Here is a 24,677-nt window from a genome sequence, read left to right as displayed (position 1 = left end):
ATACTTTAGCTAAAGATTACATTTACAGTGTTTTAAAATTACTAGTCTTTTCAAAGATACACCTAAAATGCGAATGAAGGTTTATACAAAAATGTATAAGGTAATAAAATGAGCATTCATCGAGCTACACTACCGCTCAGAAGTTTGAGGTCGGTATGCTTTAAAAGAAAAATGTATACTTTTATTCAGCAAGGACAAATTCAGTTAAACAAAAACAGCAGTAAAGACATTTATAATGTTACAAAAGATTTGTATTTCATATAAATGCTGTTTTTATAAACGTTCTATTCAAAGAAAAACAAGGTCAAGGTTTCCACAAAAATATTTAACAGCACACCTGTTTTTAACACTGATAATGTTTCAAAAAATGTTTTCTAAAGCCAAAAATTGAGCAGCAAATCAGGATATTAGAATGATTTCTAAAGGATCGTGTGACACTAAAGACTGGCTGAAAATGCAGCTTTTTGTTAAATTGACATATGACAGTTATTCTTAATTGCAAGTATATTTCTTAATAGCACACAAAATAAATGCAACAATCGTACCAACCTCAAACTTTTGAACGGAATATTGAAAAGATATACAATACATCAATAAACATCCATATGGTAAACTGTGCAGACCTATAGTTCTATAATGTCAGATGATTTTCCAATAGAACACACACCCCCCCCCCCCCCCACACACACACACACCCACACACACACACACCCACACCCACACCCCACAGTGATCTCCAATGTTCACGCTTTTATTCAAGGGAACTCAGTCTTGGTCACAAAGCTGTCTACCATCATACTGATTCATTACATGAAACTGCTCCACAAGATAGAAGCCATGCAGGAGCCTGGACTCTGCTGGCAATTAAAGAGCAGATTTTTCGAGGGGCGATTCATCTTTGTCCAGAGGAAGTGGATGTAGTTGGCTGTATCACCGGCTCAACTACAGCCAGGAAACCATCAAAAACAACATCCGCTCCCCAGTGCAGCTCTATTTATCACCTTCTTACAACATAGTCTTCCGTTAACTGCCGTTTTACTGTTGTTCACGCTGGAATCAACACAAAAGCGGCCCGGCAACTGCAGCAGTCACAGTTAAGTGTAACCGCTTCATTCCCCCATTTTTTGTTCTCTTCAGTATTTGATTTTGTTGCCACACTATGACTTTTTAATTCCCCAGTTCCAAAAGGGTAAATGGATTAAAATAAGATGTAAGAGGCCATTTAAACAAACTGAATTGGCAAAGAGAAAGATAGGACCCATTGTCCAGTATGCCAAGATCGAAGTGAACCAATAAAGCACAGAGACATTTTAAAAGTATATCTTAATATAAACATTTTATTCAGTGCATTGTATGTACACAACAAATAAGAAACAACTTGAAGGTACGTGGCAGAGTGCCAGTCAGTACATACATGTTGTTTGTCAGTTTTATCCTGGTAGTTTGGAACATATGATCCAGGGAGGAGTTAATACACATAGCCTACATCATGCAGCTCTATTCCTCACCTCTCTGCAGTCTCCCATGCAACAGATACTGTAGAAGAAAGAAACCCAGAAGGAAACAGAAGAGAGAAGAACCCCCTGTAGCATGTATGACGTTATGTTGCCCGAGGGAAAGTATATATACTGTACCGCAGCCCACAAAAAGGCTCCTTTTTGTACACAACCTGATTTGTACATGCCCTGTACAAGAATTTTTTTTCCTTTTTTTTTCTTTGCACTTTTACAAATTAGACATACCCTAAAAAATCCAACCAACTTAAGTTCCACAGTATCATTTTTTGTTTGCTCATTTATATAGAAAATGGTCACCACCGTAATTTACTTATACACAAAACAGAGTCCAGGTGGGATTCCCGCCATGCCTCACAAATCACCGGTAACGGTGACCAGCATTGACCAAAGTACAGTCGGCATGGACGGGAAAGGCAAAAACACGAGCACACAGACTAAAGAAACTAGAAAAGAGATGACGGGACACAGAGACAAAAGGGGTGACATCAAACAGCCCTCATGAACCACACATCCATCTCCTCGAACACTGAAACCTCTCACTAATCTCTCCCATCAGAAAAAAACCTCTTTATCATCCCTGTCATGCGCATCTATATGTACCGGTGTGGTCTGGCAGCTCGAGGGGAAACTCTCACAGTTCTGTCTTTGGTGTGCTGGATTTCCAGTCACTGTTTAAACCTCAGAAAACACTGATATGGGGGAAGAACAAGAGGAAGAGAAACTAAGACGAGCTCACAGCTAATTCAAACAATTAGCAAGCCGTGGCCTCTTGCTTTGGAGAGGCTCAGCTTCTCTCTTTTCGTGAGCAGAACGCAGGCTTTATATTCCCATGCTAGAGAGCAAGCCCTCTGAGCGAGTGCACATAAACGCAGAGCCCCGACCTCACAGGGGTGGCTTCCTTCCACCACACCCACACTTACTGCCCTGAACTCTTAACAAATGTATTATTTTGATCAGGACCTGCAATGCTAGTAAATGAACTTTGACTGCTGAGAGGGACTAAAACGAAACGTCCCGTTGTATTAAAGGCTACAATTGTTGTGTTTTAAATGGAAAAGGCGTGAACAAGAGTGGTGAAAGAAATCAGCGACAACAAGCTAAACGGAACATAAAAAGAAAAAACAGGCTAGTTATAAAGAAGTCCAATCAAATGTTACTCTAGTTTGCAAAGTGTAGCGTGGTTGTAATGTTGTGTTTCATGTCGTCCTGAACCGCTGAGAGCTTTTTGGAGAGAAGTCTGTGTGAAGTCACAAGCATTCAGAGGTTTTGGTGAAGGCGTAAGGTAGCGGGCCGGGCCGGGTAAACCGGGCTACGTTGATTCGTTCTGACTCACAGCTTTGCCCCCGTTCAGCACAGCGGAGGCACTCCGGCTCTTAGTGGGTGTGCCGCTACCAGAACGGGAGAACTCGGTCAGGTCGTGCAGAGAGGGTTCCCTGTACATGGCCACTAAAAAACAGAAACAAAGACAGATTGTTTGGTTAGTAAAAGCTTCCCACGTGTCATGTTAGATGCAGTGCATATGATAAATGGAATGAAAATGTGCTTGTTTACTTCACGAAAGCATAGACCGTAAAAAATATGGACGACTCGACATCATCCGTTTCCGCTTGTCATATTTAAAGCTTTCAGGCAGCCTTGCACGGCGCGGACATCTTGGGACCGAGTCTGTGCAGTAGCGATTTCGGGACCGGAGTTGCGCAGTAGAGCGCAGGAAGTAGAGCAGGAAGTACAGCCGCGATATCAAAAGCCCGCCCACACTCTCGCAGATGCAGAACAATTAATTATGTTGGTGTGAAATAAACAGTTATGGAAATGTAGAAATTAAAGCTAAAGCTCTAATCTGCTCCCAAAAATTTCGAAAAAAGTCCGTTAGTGCCTCAGTGACAACTTCACTCAGAGAAGCCGTCAGTCTCAGCTGTCAATCATGACGTCACACCCCCCGTTTTTATAGCATCAAATAACTAACTCAAACTAAACTTATTTTTAAAACGAACACCTGAAATGAAATCATCGTGATGATAACTGCCTTCAGTGACATAAACTAACTTTGGGGGAAATTTTTTGAAGTGTAATTTTATTATTTAGTTTGCCTCGCGTCCATTAGAAATCACAGAGGGGCGGCTATACTGGGACCGGTCACCGGGGGGCGATCGAGGCGCGAAAGCTTCAGTAAATGAGAGGGAGACTGCAGGCTTGCACGAAAGCCGCTGATTAAAGGTAAACAGACATTGTGTATTTACCCGTTTAATTATAGGCTATTTAAATGTGCACAGAAAATGTCAACATTTAAAGGCTGCCAATTATCGAAGACTTTTATTAAAATAATTAACAAAATAGTTTAGAGAAAAAATGCAGCAATCAAGGTTAAAGGGATAGCTCACCCACAAATGAAAATGAGATGTTTATCTGCTTACCCCCAGGGAATCCTACATATAGACGGTTTCAACGGTAACAACATAAACAAACGCTACTGCGCATGCGCGCTTTTGTGGCCCAAACTTAACTTCCGGTAGACATCAATAACACCAGAGGATGCGTTATCTTTCTTATGCGTTAGCATCTTTAATTTTGATTGTGCACCATTATCTTAATGTATAGATTTTTTTTTGTTTCAGCATGTTTATTATAAATAATCTCCCATTTATGTCTTTAATATAGAGTGGGAAAACGCCCCACTTAAAGGGTAGGTCACCCAAAACTGAAATTCCTGTCATTCATTACTCACCGTCACGTTGATCCCAGAGTTTCCGCTAGAAAAAAATGGAGCCGGTCAAAGTGACCGGCAGAGGTTTCGTTTTCCGGACATTTTGATGATATATGCCGGTCAAAAACTCCTGAAAGCAGTTTATGTAACTTAAAAAAAAATGACCATGTTTATTAGCCGAACTTTCAAATAGACGGAAAAAAAACATGAACGTCCGATTGGCGTCAGTCAACCAATTTTTTTAACTTACAGGCGTAATTTGCGGGTGGGACAGGTGGGACATGTCCCTACCACTTTTTTAAAACATCTTGCTTCACGGATTAACCTAACTAATACAAACAATGCAGTTCAATGCAGCAAACGCGGCTCATGCAATCTTCACACAGACGAGCGCTTTAATCTAACGCTTAACGCCGTTGCAGAGACTTTCTATTTGTTCCGGTCAGATCGCGAAACAAAACGCACAAAAACTGTTCCTGCTCTTGATGTACAACCACTGATGGTATTCGGTTTTGATGAGAGAAAAAATAGACCACGAGGGCAGATTAGAAACGAGAACTTCTGACAAGTTTAACAGACTAGACCAGTGATTAAGCAAAGTGTGCAAATCTATTTGCCTTTATTCACGTGAAAAATCTTTAGATGCAATAATTAAACGCAATTAATAAATTTAATTATAAACTCAGTATGTCTCATTTAGTTGGTAACATTTAAATTGGCCACCGTGTGAAATGACAAAATCATATAATAGAATATAATACTGATAACTACAAGCAGGTAAGCACTACAAGATGTTTTTGAAATCATTAGAGAAAACGACAAAATTACTTATTCACAAAATTACGTGTGTGAATAAGTGCTGTTAAAAATGTGCTTGCACCCGATCATATTCAGTAGAAGGTAAAAAAAAAAAAAAAAAAAACCCTTAAACTTTAACATCCCGCTCATGCCCATCGCCGTGATCATCTGTATAACGCTGGTTGTTTACCGTGAGTTCTGAACACTGCACCATGCTTATTTAAATCTTTTCGTTTCTACACATATTAGGCTACATATTCCTCATGTCTGTGAGGCAAGCCTGCTGAGTTTCAGTTGGAGACGCGCTTCGGTTCATGATGAAAGCGATGGCTTCCGCGACCTAGTCTACTTATTTATTTCTTATTAATTAAATACATGCAATTAACCGAAGAACCCTTTATTAAAATTAAGAGACAATTTGTACAAAACGAAAGAAAGGCTTTTTACAAAACAAAACTTAATATTAAACTAAATATAACCACCAAAATCATTTCGGACCCACTCGCATCTTTGCACTTATAGCCTATCATAATCAGATGAAATCTAAAAATAATATTATAATATTTACATAAATATGAAGAAAAAAAAACATTGTTTAATGGCTACAACAAGTATAGTAAGCTTCAGATGTATGTCATGTCTGAGCTGGATTTGAACGAACATAATTTTACCGGTGGGTTCACAGTAGCCTATATAAATGCATGCGCACTCGCCTTTCAATTATGCAATGCGTCGGCATAACATGTTTCTTTGTTTCATAATATAAGAATAATATTGGGAAACTTGTGTCATGTGCTCTCTGCTTGATTTTTAATATTTATATCATGTTAACCAAGAATAGTACGTCAAAATGTATTTCTACTGAGTAGTGCGCCATACAAACAGACACAGACCGGAAGTTAACTTCGGGCCAGGCGCGTAACCGTAGCAACGCGCGTGCGTTCGATGAAACCGTCTATAGGTGAGTTTGTTTCTTCAGTAGAACACAAATGAAGATTTTTAACTCTGACTTGCTCGTATAATGCTTGTCAATGTAAAAAAAAAACACAAATACATACTGTTCGGTTTCTCACAGAAATGCGTCTTAAGACATCATTGTGTCGCCACGTGCCACAGGGTTTAATATGGATCTGTATATCGTTTTTTTTTTAACTCATAGTGACTCTCATAGAAAACACCCCATTGACATCCATTATACGAGCAACGATTGAAGTTAAAAATCTTCATTTGTGTTCTACTGAAGAAACAAACATATGCTACATCCTACATCTTGGATACCCTGGGGGTAAGCAGATAAACATCTAATTTTCATTTTTGGGTAAACTATCCCATTAAAGATTTTTTTTTAAATCCTTTTCAAGTATGGCCCTGTATGACTTCATAAAGTGTGGAACTATTTGTATGTGCAAGGCGTGCACACATCACCCAGAACGAGAGCAAGAGCACGGCCATCAACAAGCTTCATTCAGGATACGGGAGCCGTCGGCAGCGCTGTCTGTCATTTTGTTTGTAGACCGTGAAATCAACACAAGTCACCAAAGAAGTGTGTTTTTGATTGTGAGGGAAAGATAACCTTGTTTAGCTTCCCAAATAACCCAGCGTTAAGGAAACTGGATGCAGTTCGTTTTTCTGGAACCACAACAGTGTTCTGCAAGTGTTTGTTTGCTCTCAGTCACGAGTACATGAGTGTATAGTGCATTGAAAGCTATCCAGGGATAATGCAGTTATGTATTTTGTGTGTGTGTGTATACACGCGTGTGAGACTCTTTAGCTCCGCCCACTGCACGTCTACATGAATTCGGCTGTTTTCGTAAAGAATCGGTACACCGTCAGCCTATCTGTCTTTTATAAAAATGATAAAACTAGGACTGCATACTTCCTATCTCTGAGTCTTTAATCTATATGTACTCAAGATTAACATGAGATTAGGATGTGTTATGGTGCGTTCAAGTCCTCCTGGGATGTTCATATTTACCAGATGTGTGTTTGAGTCTCTTTGGTTGGAGCATTATGGTGGTGTACCTTCTTTTAATGAATTTCATGAAAATACAGCAAGGTTTGTTAACTTCTTATAGAAAATGAAGAACAAAGAATGCGCATCAGGTGAGTTTTAATATTTTACGTTTTTAATTAATCTATGAAGCTGCTGTAAATGGTATTGTTACATATTAGGCTAATTGTTATATTACAATGCTAGCTTGCTTTGTTGTAAATGACAAAGCCTGACAGTGTCACTACTAAATACCAGATGTTGCATCCATTGAGTCCACCTTTTTTCTCACGGACTCATCCCCAACTCGTACAGATAAAGAAAATCCTGAAATTCCCAATAGTATTTATGACTTGGTTGTGGCGTTCATGTGCGTTTAACTCGTAAATACGAGCTTAACTAGCCTGGATGCCAGCCAACGGAAACTGTTTGGACCAATGAAATTGTCAGGGCGGGCTTTAGACGATGATAGACAGATGATCAACAGGAACATAATTATCCAACAAAGGCGCTTGGGTTGAATTTGTTCCAATCCTAAACTGAGAACTTGTTCGTATATGCATTCACTTTCACTCCTTCTCTCAGAAACGATCATGTTGGTAAATACTCTGTGTATCCTTAAACTTTTTTTTTTTTTTACAACACTGGCAAAAATTGTTTATTCCAGCGAGTGTGCAGACAGGGTTGCCAAGTTTTTACAACAAAACACACCAACTGCTAGCCCAAAACAATAGCTTCTCTAGGGTGGAGGGAGGTTGGGGGTGTTCTCCAAAAAAAAAGGCATTTGGGGGGTAAAATGTATGTTATTTTGGCAAGGTTGCTAATGCTTCCTGGGTCTATATATCACATACTTGAGGTCGCTTCAACCCGCGGACATGGAAAACGACCCACGGGAAAACCGCAGACATGGCAACAGACTTGGTTGCTCCGTTAGGTTGTAGGTCTATCCAATTGAGGTCTTTCCTGGTTCGGTTAAAACACACCCCATAATTACAGCCCAATGGAGCAGTATCAGACTCATATTCTGACTAGAATTGAGTATGACTATGTCAGGCTAGATCTTTACAACATGACTTGAACGCACCATTAATCTTGAGTACCTAGTACCTTGAGTAATCTTGGTGTGTAAGTGTTATGTACACTTTTAACAATATGGGAAAAAAATGTCACTTTAAGAAAAAGCCTGTAGAATATATGTAATCTGCTGTTCACACAAGTCAGACCCAAGCACTTGAGACAGCACTTTTACATCACAAAATTCCACTAGGTAGCCAATGTGCTCAAATTCGTCCGTTTGATCATCTTAAAGATGCATGTGCAGTACAGGGAGCATCACAAAAACTTCCTTTAACCTCACAAAGCTTCTTCTGCCTGCAACAGGCAATCGATACAGCACTTAAGTGGAAAGCTCTAAGAATCAATAGTTGACATATCGGTTGTGCAACCGAGTGTGAAGCTTCTCGCTTGAGGGATGCAGGAGTCTCAGAGACCTACGGCCAGGTCATTATTAGTGTACTTTTTCATATACCAGCTCATCATTAAAGTCAAATGCTCCACGACAATGTGCTTCAAAGTGTGACTGCATCAATACATGGTTGATGTGTTAAGCACTAAAATGTTTAAAACATGTTTTCTAATTATAGTAACTGAACATAAATGAGGCCCCAAGCTCAGGGATTATGAATGCAGATACATCAGCCGTATGGTGTCTGGTCCTTTGGCAATGGTAATGATCTTACAGGCTGACTTTGTGTGTGTGTGTGTGTGTGTGTGTGTGTGTGTGTGTGTGTACACACTGGACTGAGACTACAGTAGTGCTTTGTGAGCCGAGAGCTGGCAGCCGAAGCCATGTTCACAGCGAGGAGACAGATCCTTAATTGGTCCTCTAGAAGAATACTGCTGGAGAATATTTATAAGACAGCAAGCAAAATTCCAAGTCCTTCTCTCTCCAAGTGACATAACTCTCCTCGGCAACAACTAAACTCAGTCATGACTGACACAGTATAATATTTTTTGTAGAAAAGTGATGATTACAACAAGGTTCAGTAAGTTAATGCATAGGGTTAACAATGAGAATTTGTATAACATTTTACAGCAGTCACAATGCTCAGGCAGGCTGTGGCATTTAAACAATGCCCAATTGGCACTAAGGGGCCTAAAGTGTGCCAAGAAAACATCCCCCACACCATTACACCACCACCACCATCCTGCACAGTGGTAACAAGGCATGATGGATCCATGCTCTCATTCTGTTTACGCCAAATTCTGACTCTACATCTGAATGTCTCAACAGAAATCAAGACTCATCAGACCAGGCAACATTTTTCCAGTCTTCAGCTGTCCAATTTTGGGGAGCTTGTGCAAATTGTAGCCTCTTTTTCCTATTTGTAGTGGAGATGAGTGGTACCCGGTGGGGTCTTCTGCTGTTGTAGCCCAACCACCTCAAGGTTGTGCGTGTTGTGGCTTCACAAATCCTTTGCTGCATACCTCGGTTGTAACGTGGTTATTTCAGTTAAAGTTGCTCTTCTATCAGCTTGAATCAGTCGGCCCATTCTCCTCTGACCTCTAGCATCAACAAGGCATTTTCGCCCACAGGACTGCCGCATACTGGATGTTTTTCCCTTTTCACACCATTCTTTGTAAACCCTAGAAATGGTTGTGTGAAAATCCCAGTAACTGAGCAGATTGCGAAATACTCAGCCCATACCAACAACCATGCCACGCTCAAAATTGAAAAACTTTCTTTCCCATTCTGACATTCAGTTTGGAGTTCATGAGATTGTCTTGACTTTGGACCACACCCCTAAATGCATTGAAGCAACTGCCATGTGATTGGTTGATTAGATAATTGCGTTATTGAGAAATTGAACAGGTGTTCCTAATAATCCTTTAGGTGAGTGGACAGTGAGGAAATTAAAATTTGAACACCCTGCTATTTTGCAAGTTCTCCCACTTCGAAATCATGGAGGGATCTGAAATTGTCATCGTAGGTGCATGTCCACTGTATATAATCTAAAAAAAAAAAATCCAGAAATCACAATATATAATTAAGTATTTATTTGTATGATACAGCTGCAAATAAGTATTTGAACCCCTGTCTATCAGCTAGAATTCTGATCCTCAAAAGGGGAACCACCTCCTTCCCTCAGTTAGAGCATTAAAGATGGGTCGAGGCTGGGTCTTCCAACATGACAATGACCCGAAGTACACAGCCAGGATAATCAAGGAGTGGCTCTTTAAGAAGCATATCAAGGTTCTAGCGTGGCCTAGCCAGTCTCCAGACCGAAACCCAATAGAGAATCTTTGGAGGGAGCTCAAACTCCATGTTTCTCAGCGACAGGGCAGAAACCTGACTGATCTAGAGAACATCTGTGTGGAGGAGTGGGCCAAAATCCCTCCTGCAGTGTGTGCAAACCTGGTGAAAAACTACAGGAAACGTTTAACCTCTGTAATTGCAAACAAAGGCTACTGTACCAAATATTAACATTGATTTTCTCAGGAGTTCAAATACTTATTTGCATCTCTCACTGTGGACATGCACCTACAATGACAATTTCAGACCCCTCCATGATTTCTAAGTGAGAGAACTTGCAAAATAGCAGGGTGTTCAAATACTTAATTTCCTCACTGTATATTCAAACAGAAAACAGCTGTTTGAAATTTTAATATCTCATAACACTGCATTTCCTGTATTTTGTATGGTGAGCCTAATGAACATAAAAAAAATCTAACTGGTGGCAAACTTTTAAAAGATAGTATTTGTAGAATTTAACATTAACTTTGACTAATAGATGCTGTAAACTATTGTTCATTGTTATTTAATTTGAACTACTCTATTAAATAATGTGAATGTATAGAACCATATTGTAAAGTGTAATCAATATTTTCCAGCATTATTATCCAGTCTAATAATTCTAAATCAGCATTTAGAAAAAAAATATGAATAATAATCTAAACATTCTTACAAACGGACAGCATTAATTTTTCTCTCAGAGAATGTATCCTAAATAAGTTTATTTTATATTGTTATTTCACCCTCTAAGCATAAATCACTAAATGGCTTTGTGATGGCCTCTAAAATCAGCCGTAGTAAACCATCGCTGCAGTGAATGTCCTTCAGAGCTAATGCATTACTCCTGCTTTCTCTTACATTACCAACACTCACCATTATCCTCTCAACACACTACAACCCTCTTTAAAAAAAAAGGAAATGCATTTTCATCGGCTAAGACATTTTCTCTGAGAACAAAATGTTTCTCAGCAGCTTAGCCTCCATTTTTAAATTCTAATCAAATAAAATACCTTGTTTTAATTCTTTAAGCAATGAAAAGCACTATTGATTTCTGTTAGTACTTGTAATTGTGAGACATTATCAGACATTATGTTCAAAAACTCATTTGTGCAGCATGAGTCATTTAATAAGGTACTGCTTTACATAAAACCTCCCAATTATGCATCTTTACTGAAGGATGAGCAAGGCATTAAAAGCCCATTTAAAAGCAACAACACAATGCTTACCTTGAAATTGGCTATCTTTAATACCCAGAAACAAAAGTAATGTTTTTCAGACAAAAAATGTCTCTTAAGCCAGGATTAGGCCTTAGTTCGATTAGGTAATTTAAATAGCTTTTATAAACGTGCCTTAGATAAACACATGACTGGTGCACATCTTGAGACAAAACAATGGCACTAACATATTTTACAATTTGTAAGCGCAAGTTGCTTTCAGTTAAAACAGCTCAAACATGCATTTAAGTCTGGGACTAGCTTAAGCCTTGTCTATGAAAGCAGGGGTTTAATTAGTTATCACTTGACACCTCCCTCATCCTTTTTCTACAACAACAAATTCCACAGAGTTACGATTTGTGCTTAGAGCGCACTCTCTCTGTGTTTGTTGACAATGAAGTATGCAGACGAAAGTCACAAGGAACTTTCACAATCAAACAAAGCTCTGTTGTGTTCTGCTCGGAGATGAGGGACAAAGCTTGCCCTGGATGGAAGGGTACAGGTCTATTTGCAGTCAAAAGCTGCTTTATCATTTCAGAGCCTTTTGCCATTGATTACGTTTTAAACGGTCTGATTGTGCTGGCGTCTGCATCCCTCCTTACAGACTCCACTATCCACACCTCATCACCTCAGCTAAGAGCCTGAGACCAGCGTTTCCCACAGGCACGTGGAGAGAACAAGGTGCCATACTTTACACAAGTTGAGAGACAACGAAGGGGCAGATTGTGTGCTCACAGGTCTGGAGCCCATACTTTAGAGCCTTCAGAAGGATACTGGGGCACATATAATCTATCTTTTGTCGTTGTCAAAATGAAATTACAATACTCAATAACACGATGTCTTTTGCTTTATGTCCTGTAGATGAATCATCAGGTTTCCCACAAATTGGCCAATCACATTTTTTCAGTCATTTGTGATTACTAGAAGCAGGGCCCTACGCTAACTTTTTTCTTGAGGAGCACTTGTACTGTTTTTAAAAAATTAGGAGCACAGTCAAAAATTTAGGAGCACTTTCTAATCCATCAAACACATTCCAATTATAACTTTCCCAATACAGGATGATATTTGTCCCTTTAAATTAATGTTCGGGCATTTTTACCATTATAAAAACAATGTTTTCTCATCTTATTAAATGTATGCATCATCTGTCAATTTCTTAAATTAAAATAGAAAAGTTGTTTTTAAAATGTTAATTTAAACAATAAATTCAGTTAGAACAATTAGACACAATCAGACCATTTCCAATTAAATGAGACATGCATCAAAAGATCCGTCTTTGCACTGCAGAAGTGGCACAGAAGCTCTATCTGAAGTGGGATTTAAACACATTTACATAGTGTTTAATGCAGCTCATGGGTAAATAATGGTGTATGAATGTTATACATGTAAGTTTTTGAATTTAGAAATATGTACAAATTAAACTTTAAAAGTCTAATATTTTAAATAAAAAGTAAATGCAAAGTATAAATATGAAAATAAAACTGCCAGTAGGTGGTGGGAAGTCATTCAGTCAATAGTTCAAAACACAAGATTCATTTGAATCGAATCGCTTTGAGATGCAAATCAGTTCTGGAGTGGCTTTGATTTTCACGAAATAGACAGTGTTGAGGCTAAAATGTTTTTACTTAATATCAACTTGTCTATTGGACTTTTGTTCAGATCAGTATCACATATACAATCATGCCGCTACGCAATAGCTCTGGCGCTTCATAAACAGAACCGCATGCGTCACGCGGAAGAACATTGTAGCCGGAGCTACTTTTCTCTGTTTGTGTAAAAAAATTTAAGATCGATGTTTGTGTCTATGGCGAGTCACACAGATACTGTGCTAATCCGCAGTGGGAATATAAACACTTATTTTATGTGTACCATAGTGATTCAGGATAAGATAAAACACGGTTTGGAAAAAATCTTCATGATATACTCGCACATTATATTTAGTGATTTTTTTTTTTTTAAACAGCTTGTGTGATAGATTAAACTCAAGGACTTTTTAAATGTATTATTAAAAATAATTTTGTGATGGCAGTTTTGCCCCAAGCATCCGTTAATTTCTGAGCTTTTTTATGATAATCCAAATGTGGTATTTCCAGGTCATTTTGATTTGGCTGTAAATCATCAGAGCGGGGCGTCTGGTAAGTGTGCATGGCTGCGTCGTCACACCCGTTTTACCTTGTAGTCTGTCACACACTTTTTTGCACTTATTCTGCTGACTGAAGGCATGAAAAGCAGTTGATTGCAGTAGGAAATGTAGCCTAACAGTTTCTCAGTGTTGATGCACTTTGGGAGTTGTAGTTTTTATTCCGATTGTATTACACATCCATTTTTGAGAATTGCCAAAATATTTTTTTTAATTAATTGAGTAATTTTTAGGCATTAATATGCCCAAAATTGGCGCTATGTAGAGCCCTGAGAAGCTTTTTATAAAATCAATTTATAGAGGCCGCAATCAAAACATAATAATAAAATAAAATAATATTTAAATATTTTTAAATAATAGCTTTAAAAGTAAAAACTTTTAAAATAAAAAGTCAGTTCTAGTGAAATTACAGCGGGCCAAGCCATAGCAAGTCAATGAGAGACTCATTTTAAAAGACAGGAAAATTGACCAATTATATTGTCCCTTTAAATGGATGGGGCTTGTTATTGCTGAGCGGATGATGTTCCGCCCGCTGTGAGGAACACAATCAGAAAAAAAACACTGATTAAAAAAAGCTAGGGCTATTCTCCCGCAAGCAACCTTAATGAGGAAGATATCGTTGCCAATTTATTATCCACGCCATTTTCAAGATTAACTTTGAAAGAAATAGCTGTTTTGCAGAATATTCCTTGTTTCATGATTTATCATTACATCTGTTGTCAAATCAACTTAAATAATTAATGTGGTTCAGATAACAATATTTATCTGAGTTTCTAATTATTAAACCTTATTATTAATCTCCTTCATTGTATTAACTCAAATTTAAAATGCCAATGTACTCAAGATTAAGGCAATCAGGTAAAGTACTTAAACCAACAATTTTTTATAATGTGGTCAAGTCTGTACATTTAGTTGGCAACCATGTACATTTGCTGTAATTCTGCATAAGTTACATAAATAAGTTACAAGTCCCAAATCATAAGTTTAATACAGTTGCATACATTTAATTGCCTGCTGGGCCAGTCTAATGATATGATTTATTATCAACATATGCTGAAATGTCTGTTGCTAATGTGCTTTGGTCTGAGCGCTGTCATGATGCGTCAACTTACATAACATTTTTTTTTTTTGGCTAGTTGTCACCATATTCTGTGACACACCGTTTCTGTGACAATGCAATTCTTTGTCATGATGATTTGCATTTTATACTTTTTGCTTACTTTTTGTGATAACTCTCACTCTGTTTGCTTGTGGCATTTCTTGTCAAAAGTAACATGCAGTATTATAGATGAGGACACAGTAAGCTAGACTAATTTTAGGCTGAGTTTACTTTTTTCTCGAAGAAGGAAGGGGGTGACAAGGCCAGGGTTCAAGAGTCACGGGTCGCTACTGCACTCAAGACATTTTTAGCTGATGAAATCAGGGATGTTACCATTGGACTAGCATCTTAATCAATACTGCTGCTTCTTTTTTTTGTTTCACATTTAATGTTTTATTAATATAGGAAAAGTGTATATCTGCAACAGAAAACTAAATCATTCTGAGTATATGTCCACTCAGAAGCTGTGCAAGGTGATGGTTTTATTTTAAATCCTATACAAAGCTTTTCTATGACTTGTCAAACTAGAATATAATAATTACGCTTACTTATAGGCTTGTTATGCCACCGGTGATGAGGGACAATATGGCATTAAATGTTATAGCCTATCATATTAAAGGAGAAACATTGTGAATGAAACTTACTTGGCACTTTAACAGTGTCTAAATCAACATCCTAACAAGATAATATGCTTAAATAATGTATAGTTGTCCGCACACAGCAAGCTTTTCTTGCATTTTTCCACCCGTCATGTGTAGGCTACAGATACTTTTCATACACGAGAAGTGCGGTCAAACCCGGACAAGTAAATGTGTTGCCATAGTAACGAACCTTAACGTGCTGAATTATGCGGACTAACTTTTAGTTGCGGAAATATGTTTATAATAGGCTATTGGATTTGAACGTATTGGTCCTGTGCTGCCTATTGATTAGTTTATTTTAAATAAATATGTCTATAATGTAGACATATATTATAACATTGCTTAAGTGAACGCTCAAGTTTTAGAATATTCGACTAGCTGATTGCAAAATATCTGTTTAAATGGTAATGAAATTAGTCATTGCGCACATCCCTGGATGAAATGTTTTATAGCTGGATACAGACTTTTAAAAATCATTTTATATTTCTCACAAAGAGCTAGTTAAATGTATCAATAGCATTATATTCAAATGTGCAGAGATGGTGACTTACCTTTCAAAGGCTTGGGGAGGAAGTGTGCAGCAGGCTTGTTCTTTTTCACATGGTTGCCCTTCATGATCTCTCCTTCCTTGTTCAGGCCCAGGTACCAGCCCCTGCCCGACTGCTGTTGTCTATAGATCATGGAGGAGTACGTCACGTAGTAGTTCTCAAACACTGACTCCTTAAACTTGCACTCTGGTGTGAAGTGTTCCTGGACAGCAAGGGACAGGAGAAAAAAAGATGCAAGATGAGGATTAACCAGAAATTTTGAATCAATGGGTTTTTGTAAGAAAAAATATCCTAACGTGTTATGAAGTAAAAGTTCTAGTTTCTGGAGGAACACCTTCTGTATTCATCTTATGAGAAAAGCATAACTGGCGTAACTATGAATTTTGAACTGTGAGAGGCATTAGTTGGATATGGAAGGCTAGAAAATTTTACTTTATAACATGTTAAATATGGATATTTCTATTATACAGTGGATTTCTATTATACCCCCCCCCCCCCCCAGGACCCCCTATATACACCTAGGATGGCTTGAGGCTGAGTAAATTGTGATCATTTAATTTTTTTGTTTACATTTTAATCTTTTTAAATTAAATTAAATTCAATTTGAATAACCCTTTAAGCACATTCATAGAAAAACAGCATCTAAAGAGTGCAAACTCTTGGGAGTCAGATCTTTGCCTCACATTTGATGATGAGACTTGGACAAAGATTCTGTCCTGTGTTCATACCTCTTCTATCTGTGCACGTCATAGTCTTATCCAATTAAAGAATTCAATTTGAATGTATAATAGTAATAAATAAACTATCCCCCCCCACCATCGTCTTAAAATCACTCCTACCTCTTTTATCTGGTCTTTTCTTTTCTTCTAATAATCCTCACTCTTCCCTGCTTGGTCTGTTGAACATTCTCTCCCATTAGCACTTCCAAAAGCAATCTATGTTGTAGTGTTGCATAAACATGCTAATGGAGTTTGGGATGGATTGCTCTTCAGCTCGGTGTATGGATCCGGCCGTATTGAATGTGCGCGAGTACACCGTGTGCACTTCATTGAGTCATTATAAACGCTCGCCTCCCACTAGGCTTGATCCTGTATTGACTATGTGCTTCATTAGGATATTGCAAACAGTGTAAGAGGGTGAAAAGATGAGAGACAGTGCATGGAGCAACATCAAATTACGTTATTCTGCATGTTATCTGGCTAACTAATTGCTTTTCAAGAGATGTCTAGCTCATTCGCCAGTCCAATAGAGCATTCGAAATAAATCAATACCTATAGCCAACCCCACAACAACACACCATGGATCCACACTTCCTGCTTATAAATGTATACCAGCTAGTCTTGGCTGTTTAATGCTAAACTAAATGGCATATTTGTTATATCAATATGAAGACATACTTATACAATCTATGACAAAATTTATTTTAGACCCATATTGGTAATAAATATAAAATTTTTGGATTTATTATGCTTGATTTCTCAAATCCAAATGCTTGTAAAATATCCATCTCCTTAAATGCAGGAGTGAAGTAAATTCAAACAGAAAGTCATTAGAAGAGTTTAGATTAATACCCACGCGAGCCTTTGGGCTGCTGTTGCAGAAACTGAACGGCTCAGTTAAAATGGATTACAGCACCTCAGGGTCTTGTGGCTGTAATCTTTACTGTTTGAGTGTGGCAAATGATGTGGAAATATTACAGAGAGAGCTGTAAATCAAATTATGTTTTTCATCAGAGCCAAGGGAAGCAAAAAAAGGTAAATAATCTATGTGTCGCTCTGCAAACATAACTAGGTGAAAGTCTTACTTCAGCTCTGAGAGCTTGATGCACTTAAAAGGAAAATCTACAGCAGCTTCGAGATTTATACAGGAGAAAGGAGATTTAAGTAACAGCAAATTATGTTATTTCATCCTGCTTCCTGTATGAATTACATAAGTGCGTTTGCAAATGCGTATCCAAGGCTGATTTTATTTTAATCAATAATACAGTAAAAACGTTATAATTGTGTTTAATATTGGATTAGAATTTTTAGCCACTGTAATTTCTTGAACAAGAACATGTGGACATCAAAACACACCAACTCAAAGTGTGTCAGACTTTATGAGTTCCAAAATTCACATTATTGGAAACCCAACATATAGAGACTGAGTTTGTGGAGAGCAGCATTTGCTGTGAACAGAGCCATTCTGAGACGGAACCTGCATGCATGTAAATAAAGCTTTGCGATTCACCATGTAACCTGCAGCACATAGATTTCATTAACTGAATCACAGAGATTTCTCAAAAGTTAATCTCTAATTCTCACTTATGCTTATTATGATTTTTAAATGGTTTTAATATATTGATTCATGAAGCCTTTGAAAACGGTCTAATGATGTGGTTCATGGATTTGTATATGTGGAATGTGCCACTTCCAGTATTTTGCTGGTTAATTGACATGGACAAATTAAATAAAGTTTTTTTTTTTTACAAGAGTATTTGAAGAGTATTAAATCAAGAAATTTGACAGCCCTACTCCTGTCTTTAGTAGAAAACCATTGTGCTACTATATTTGTGGATATTTTGAATCAGGATTCTTTAATTAAAAGAAAGTTTATTAGAAAATAGAATAGTGATCTTTAGGTCACTTTTGATCGTTTTAATGCATCCTTATTCTTGCAGAGTAAAAGTATTAATTTCTTTAAAAAAAAAACCTACTGACCCCAAACTTGTACAATAGTGTATATGTAGGGTTGCCAACTGTCCCGTATTAACCAGGGCGTCCCGTATTGGACCTAATTGATTAGTCCCCTATGTGAAATCTCATTTACTGACCGCTACACTGATCTAACCACATAACATGTGTTGTGTCGTTTGCGCACTCAAGTTTGTTATTTTAAATGTACAAACGCTGTCACAATGTTCATGCGGTGCAGAATGCCCGGCTCGACACCCTGGGATTATTTAGTTTTTTGGATTAGTTTGTTCTGCAAACTATAGGTACATGCGAGTAAAATGCCTTTACATGTGGCAGGAACATTTGCATTTGTAGATTATATTGCAAACAAATGATTATGATATTCATGGTAAAACTGTAATGAGAAATGCATGTTGAAAAAGAGTTTTGTAGATTTTTTTCAGGATTCTTTGATGAATAGAAAGTTCAAAAGAACAGCATTAATCTGAAATGGAAAGCTTTTCTAACATTAAAATGTATTAACTGTCACTTTTGACAAATTTAATGCATTCTTGCTGAATAAAACTTAATTTCTTTAAAACAAATTCTTACTGACCCCAAACTTTTGAAAGGTAGTGTATAATGCTACAAAAGCTTTAGATGGTTTGTGTGAGACAACTGACTTTTATTTATATTACGTTAAAATATTTTTTAGGATTAAACTGTGCATAAATAGGTTAAGAAAAACAAATCAAATATCCGAGAACCTTTTATACTCATAGGCTACTTAACTGCAGACATGAAATGACATACACTGTGTGTGGCACAGTACAAATATTTTGAGTGTCCCTTATTTTCTTATAAAGAACCATGTTGTCCATTATTTTCCTTTTCTCAAGTTGGTGTGACTATTATCTACTTAGCAAATACCTGCCCAGGGGTGTTACCAAGATAACCAGAGAGGGAACTGACTGCCTTAAGGGAATTAGTAATAAACATATACAGCAATGCTGAGAATGTCAACTCTCACACATAACAGGACACTCCAATGTTTGACGTACAGACTTGAGTCATCCTTCTGCTCCGGGTGACTCGCACAGACACTGAATTCCCACACACACTGACAGGAACATTCCTGATGTCACAGACCAGCTGTGACATCGCACCTCCTCTGGGACAGGCTGTCGGCTCAGCGCTGAGCTACATCCCGTAAACACCCAGCAAACAGAAATTGTTTGGGAAGTGTGGACATCGAAAGGACTTCCACTCTGACGTTCTGCGGTCAGCATGGTGAGAAAGTTTGATCTGCGATTACGTGTGAGATCCCACGAGCAGGCACACAGGGACGGATCTGTGATCGATACTTCGCCTGTGATAAACATCACTAAAAGACCGTTAGATGCTACTTCAGTCAGCTATGAGTTCTGAGGCTAAGACACTGTTGAGTTCACTCAGGGTGAGAACTTAAAGAAAGGCAGAATCTCATCTCAAAACTTCTCATTTATGCTTCCAGTCAGAAGAAAGGCTCTCTGTAAGACATCCTGTATCTCTTATCTCACTTAAAATAGATTACTGCTATACAGCTATTCTGTTAATAACGGTTAATGTCTCAGCTGAAGGTCATAATAATTACAACCAAATGGAGCACAAAAGCATTATGTATAGCTGCTCTCAATAACGACTGGTTTGCACCCTACCTTATCAGGAATAATTAATCATAATTATTATAATAACATAAACAAAAACAAAAGAGTGGAGTGTTGTGAGAGGATGAGGTCAGGAAACGGTGACGATTGTAAGCACCACACGCTAACCACTGAATCCATAAAGCACAACATGATGCTTTTAAATGGCTCTCTTAATGTCCTCCCAGCAAAAGTCTGAAAAATAAAAAGAGAGGTGGGCAGTAACGAATTACATATGGGTATTTTTTTCGAGTATGGGTCCGCTTGACGTTGATAGAGCGGAAGGTCCTTGTATGGGCCGTACGGGCTCTTCTCCCGGTAGGGTGCGCGCGACTAAAGCGAGAGAGGAAATGTTTGCCCATAAACACTCTCAGCTGCAGATCCAGTCGTCCATGAACACTTATGTCGTGCTCCACTTTATTCCTGAGTGACATCAAGCGACTTCAACGCTTCAGTATTCCGGGAAGGCAGCGCTGCATTTAAACCGATTTGAACGCAGAAATGACGGGAAGCTTCACAACATCGCTTCAGTCGCGTCGCAAAGCGGATCTCCACCGTTCACTGCTGTCAGGACTTTACTAAATCATACCAAAGAAGTGTGTTTTTGACGGAGCGGTCCCAGCGATAAAGGTTCGGTCCAGCTTTGGAAGCAGGCGGTGAGTAAAACTGCTTCAAATGTCTGTGCTGTTGGCTATCGTCGCGTGAGTAAACATCAGTAAACGACACGATCGTGTGCTTCGTCATTCAAATGCGCTAACGTTACTCCATTGTTTTCCTAGTCTGACGTGCAAAACTGTTTTGCTTGCTACTGCTAAGGTTTAGTCACATACAATAGTCCATAAACCGAATCATGTCCTCATAAACTGCGAGTAAACACACAAATGTTGACAGGCCACTAAATACAGTACATACCACAGAGACGGACGTCCTGCTGTTGCTGTTTCTCCTGTTCAATTTATTTCAGCCTCCGGATCTGATTCTGGATCATTATCTGTATTAGCTAAATCTGATTGATAGCCATGGGTTTCTCCACGCTTGAGGACGTCGCTTTGTGCGCGATCGTCAGTCTTTAGCTCCGCCCACACGATACGCCTCCAGGCACTCGTTTTTTTCTGGAAAGACTCGGTAAAGCCTATATTTCTTTTATAAATATAATAAAACTAAAGACTTTTCGGAGATATGAAGGATGCAATACTACTCTATAGGTACTCAAGATTGACATGAGATTGACTGAAACTGAGTGTTTCACCCCCCCCCCCTTTAATTTATACTTCTTAATTTATACTGCTGCATCAATATGCAATTACACATGCAGGCCACTAGTAGGCATTGTCTACATGCATGTTGCTGGTAACCCCCAGTCTCAAGGCAAACAACGAAGTGGCGGCTTGTTAACACTGTTATTGCATGCACCTGAAGTATCAGCAGTGATGGCGCAGATAGCGGCTTTTCTTGCACCTTGAGTTGTTGTATGTAATACAAATGAAGCATCTCTAGTTGATTAGTAGAGTAACATAAGAGGCGATCTGGCACTGGACTGCGTTTGTGAAATCATGCAGAGTACTCGCGGTCGCTGTTTTCAGTATCGGTGCCTCGTGCACTGACTAGCGCTTCAATCGGTTACTTTTGCGGAGACTATTCATTCTGTTGAAATCAAAAATGAAATGCATCCATTGTGATGTGTCCTCAATCACTGGTTAACATCTTTGGTTTTAATGAGAAAATAAATAAACTATACACTAGGCTTGGGCGGTATCCAAATTTTGATACCGTCAAACCTCCTCCCTATTTTACCTCGGTATACGGTATTACCGTGAATAATTAAAACATTATGATGTAAGGCTCAGACAGCATATATATATATATAGGCCTATATTTTTATTTTATTTTTTACATTTGAGCCCCTGCCCCAGAGAAACTCTCTGCACGTTTTATGCTTACCGTTATGAGACAATTGTCAGACAATTGACATTTTTTTTTGTGAGTCCCATGTCCACTTGATTTTTGTGGAGTTCATGCTTATTGCTTACATTGCCAGCTGTGTGACAAAAGGCTTCGGCAATATTACAGCATAGTCCGAGGGTGCGCTCGGTTTTTCATCCACGCAGCAGTGAGTGGATGGTGGTTTCGGATATGCGCCCTTAGGTTCAAGGTATTTCCATCTCTCGCGGTCATCTTTTTGTTGCACAATTTGCAAATTGCCTTGTCTGTATTTACCGTCAAAACCCAAAATACTTCCAAACTGCAGAAGTTGTGTTCTTTTTCGAGACCGAATAACTCAGTGCCCGACTCGCCGTCTTTTCCTCTCTCTCTCTCTCTCTCTCATCCACGCTGTCACAACAACGCATACACATATTTAGGCATTTAATAAATAAATAGTATTTAATATGTAAATAGTTTAATTAGTTCAACTTATTAAATATTTAATTAATTGTTGATCAGCAATATGTAAGTTGATCTGTTTTTTTTTTTGACGGTTTGACGATCACCACAACACAACGAAATCACCACAACACAACAAAATCACCACAACACAACAAAATCACCACAACACAACGGAAATTCTCCCGACCACGAGGGGGCTCTTGGAGTACAATAAAGCTAGTTTTCCTTGCCATTGCTCTATAGATTGGCCAGTCTTACAAAGATATAAACACTACGATCAGTTTTAAGTGTGTAACCATTGTATATCGACATGAAATATCAATTCAAAATCACCTACAGGCATTATAGCTGCATATTTATACTCGAAAACGGTTTTACACGCTGTTATGGCGCTTGATGCCCAAGGAAACGTCTGCCAATTCCACCATGCAGTTGAAATATAATTTGTATGAATTAAAATTACTTTTAACATTTAAAAACAGACATTCCACAGTTCCACTAGTGTGACAAGCCAGATCCACATCAAGATGTTTGGTCTGGAAACTCACCATAGACAGGGCTCAATCTGAGGAGCGGGATAAACGGTTGTCTTTCAAACTCCCTCTGCACGCGATAGGATAGCGCTACAACCAACCAGAGCAACGAAGGTGAAGCAGAGCTAGTTGATAGATAAACACTGGCTGTATCTCCCTTTTTAAGAATGACTTCAGTGCCGTTCTTTGTTCTTTTCTCAGAGAAAAGCTTAACTACAAGTCTTCCAGAGTCGCGGTCAAAGCTGATGCGAAAGGCCGCCGTTTGGCAGCTTCTGTGTTTACTAGAAGCACGTAAGCGCAACTCGGCCGTCGTCATTATGTTAAGCCCCGCCCACCGTCTATACACGATGTGATTGGCCCGACCAGAGTTATGGTTTTACAGCTCAGAAGGGTATTGAGAGTTGCTAGACCACACTCGCGGGCAGATTAGATTTGCTGCCGCTAGGGTGCGTCTAGATTTCTAGGCTACAGTTCCACAGCTTTGTTGTATTCTAAAAAACTGACTCAATGCATAACATGGAATTTGAACATTTAAACAAAACAAAAAAGTAATTTTAATTCATAAAATGATACGTTTAACCACTTGGTGGAATTGGCAGACGTTCCCTTGGGCATCAAGTACCGTGATCGCGAGTAAAAAAAAACGAGTATACATTTGCAGCTATAATGGTGAATGGTATAATAGGTGATTTTGAATTAATATTTCATGTCGATATACAATGGTTACACACTTAAAACTGATCGTAGTTGTTATATCTTTGTAAGACTGACCAATCTATATTGGCATTGCATTTTTAGGAGTCAATATGTTGTATGGCTATGAAATTGAATATGTGCACTTCAGCAAATTTCATTTTAAAATATTCAAGTTGGCATCCAGTACAAATGGCATCCAGTTTACAGATTTGAAATGTATAATACCTTTCAAATGTGAGAAACAATAAATCATACAGACAAAATAGTCAACAATACCAATTTGTCCAGTACAGAATTAGAAATAATACAATTTCTACACCACCATTAAAAATGTTGTCTTATGAAATATTGTTAACGGTTTTGAACATGTTTTTTATTTTTTTATTTCTTGTGATGGCAAAGCTGAATTTTCAGCATTATAACTCCAGTTTCAGTGTCACATGATCCAATTATCATCATCATCAATATTGAAATAAGTTGTGGTTAATATTTGTGGAAACCATGATATCATTGTTTTTTGTTTTGTTTATTCTTTTAATGAACAGTGTATATTTAAAAATAAATAATAAATATATTATATAAATAATAAATGTATTTACTGTAATTTTTGACCAATTTAATCCATCTCTGCTGAATAAAATTATTATGGTATTTATGTATTTGTATAGCACATTTCAGAATTGTTCCAAGTAATTGTTACATTTTTTTAAACAATTACTTGGAACAATTCTGTAATGTGCTAAACAAATACATAAATTGGTAATTTTTGACCAATTTAATC

The 24,677-nt window shown here is 38.1% G+C and overlaps 1 protein-coding gene across 5 annotated transcripts in view; it reads right to left on the bottom strand.

The window, feature by feature from the left end:
• Window positions 1-1,319: 1,319 nt before the first annotated feature.
• fgf13a (fibroblast growth factor 13a) overlaps window positions 1,320-24,677 on the bottom strand; it is a 163,353-nt gene continuing 139,995 nt past the window's right edge. For all 5 annotated transcript variants that reach the window (XM_067457625.1, XM_067457623.1, XM_067457624.1 and 2 more), the window contains 2 exons: window positions 15,947-16,145; window positions 1,320-2,963 (listed from right to left, as the gene is read on the bottom strand). In XM_067457625.1, the coding sequence (XP_067313726.1) occupies window positions 2,827-2,963; window positions 15,947-16,145 (336 nt within the window). In that variant the 3' untranslated portion in view covers window positions 1,320-2,826. The remainder of the gene's footprint in view (window positions 2,964-15,946; window positions 16,146-24,677) is intronic.

This window comes from Pseudorasbora parva, chromosome 11, assembly GCF_024679245.1.
Source record: "Pseudorasbora parva isolate DD20220531a chromosome 11, ASM2467924v1, whole genome shotgun sequence".
NCBI lineage: Eukaryota > Metazoa > Chordata > Actinopteri > Cypriniformes > Gobionidae > Pseudorasbora > Pseudorasbora parva.
Note: the sequence above shows the minus strand (reverse complement) of the source record. Positions and strands in the feature narration are given on the sequence as shown.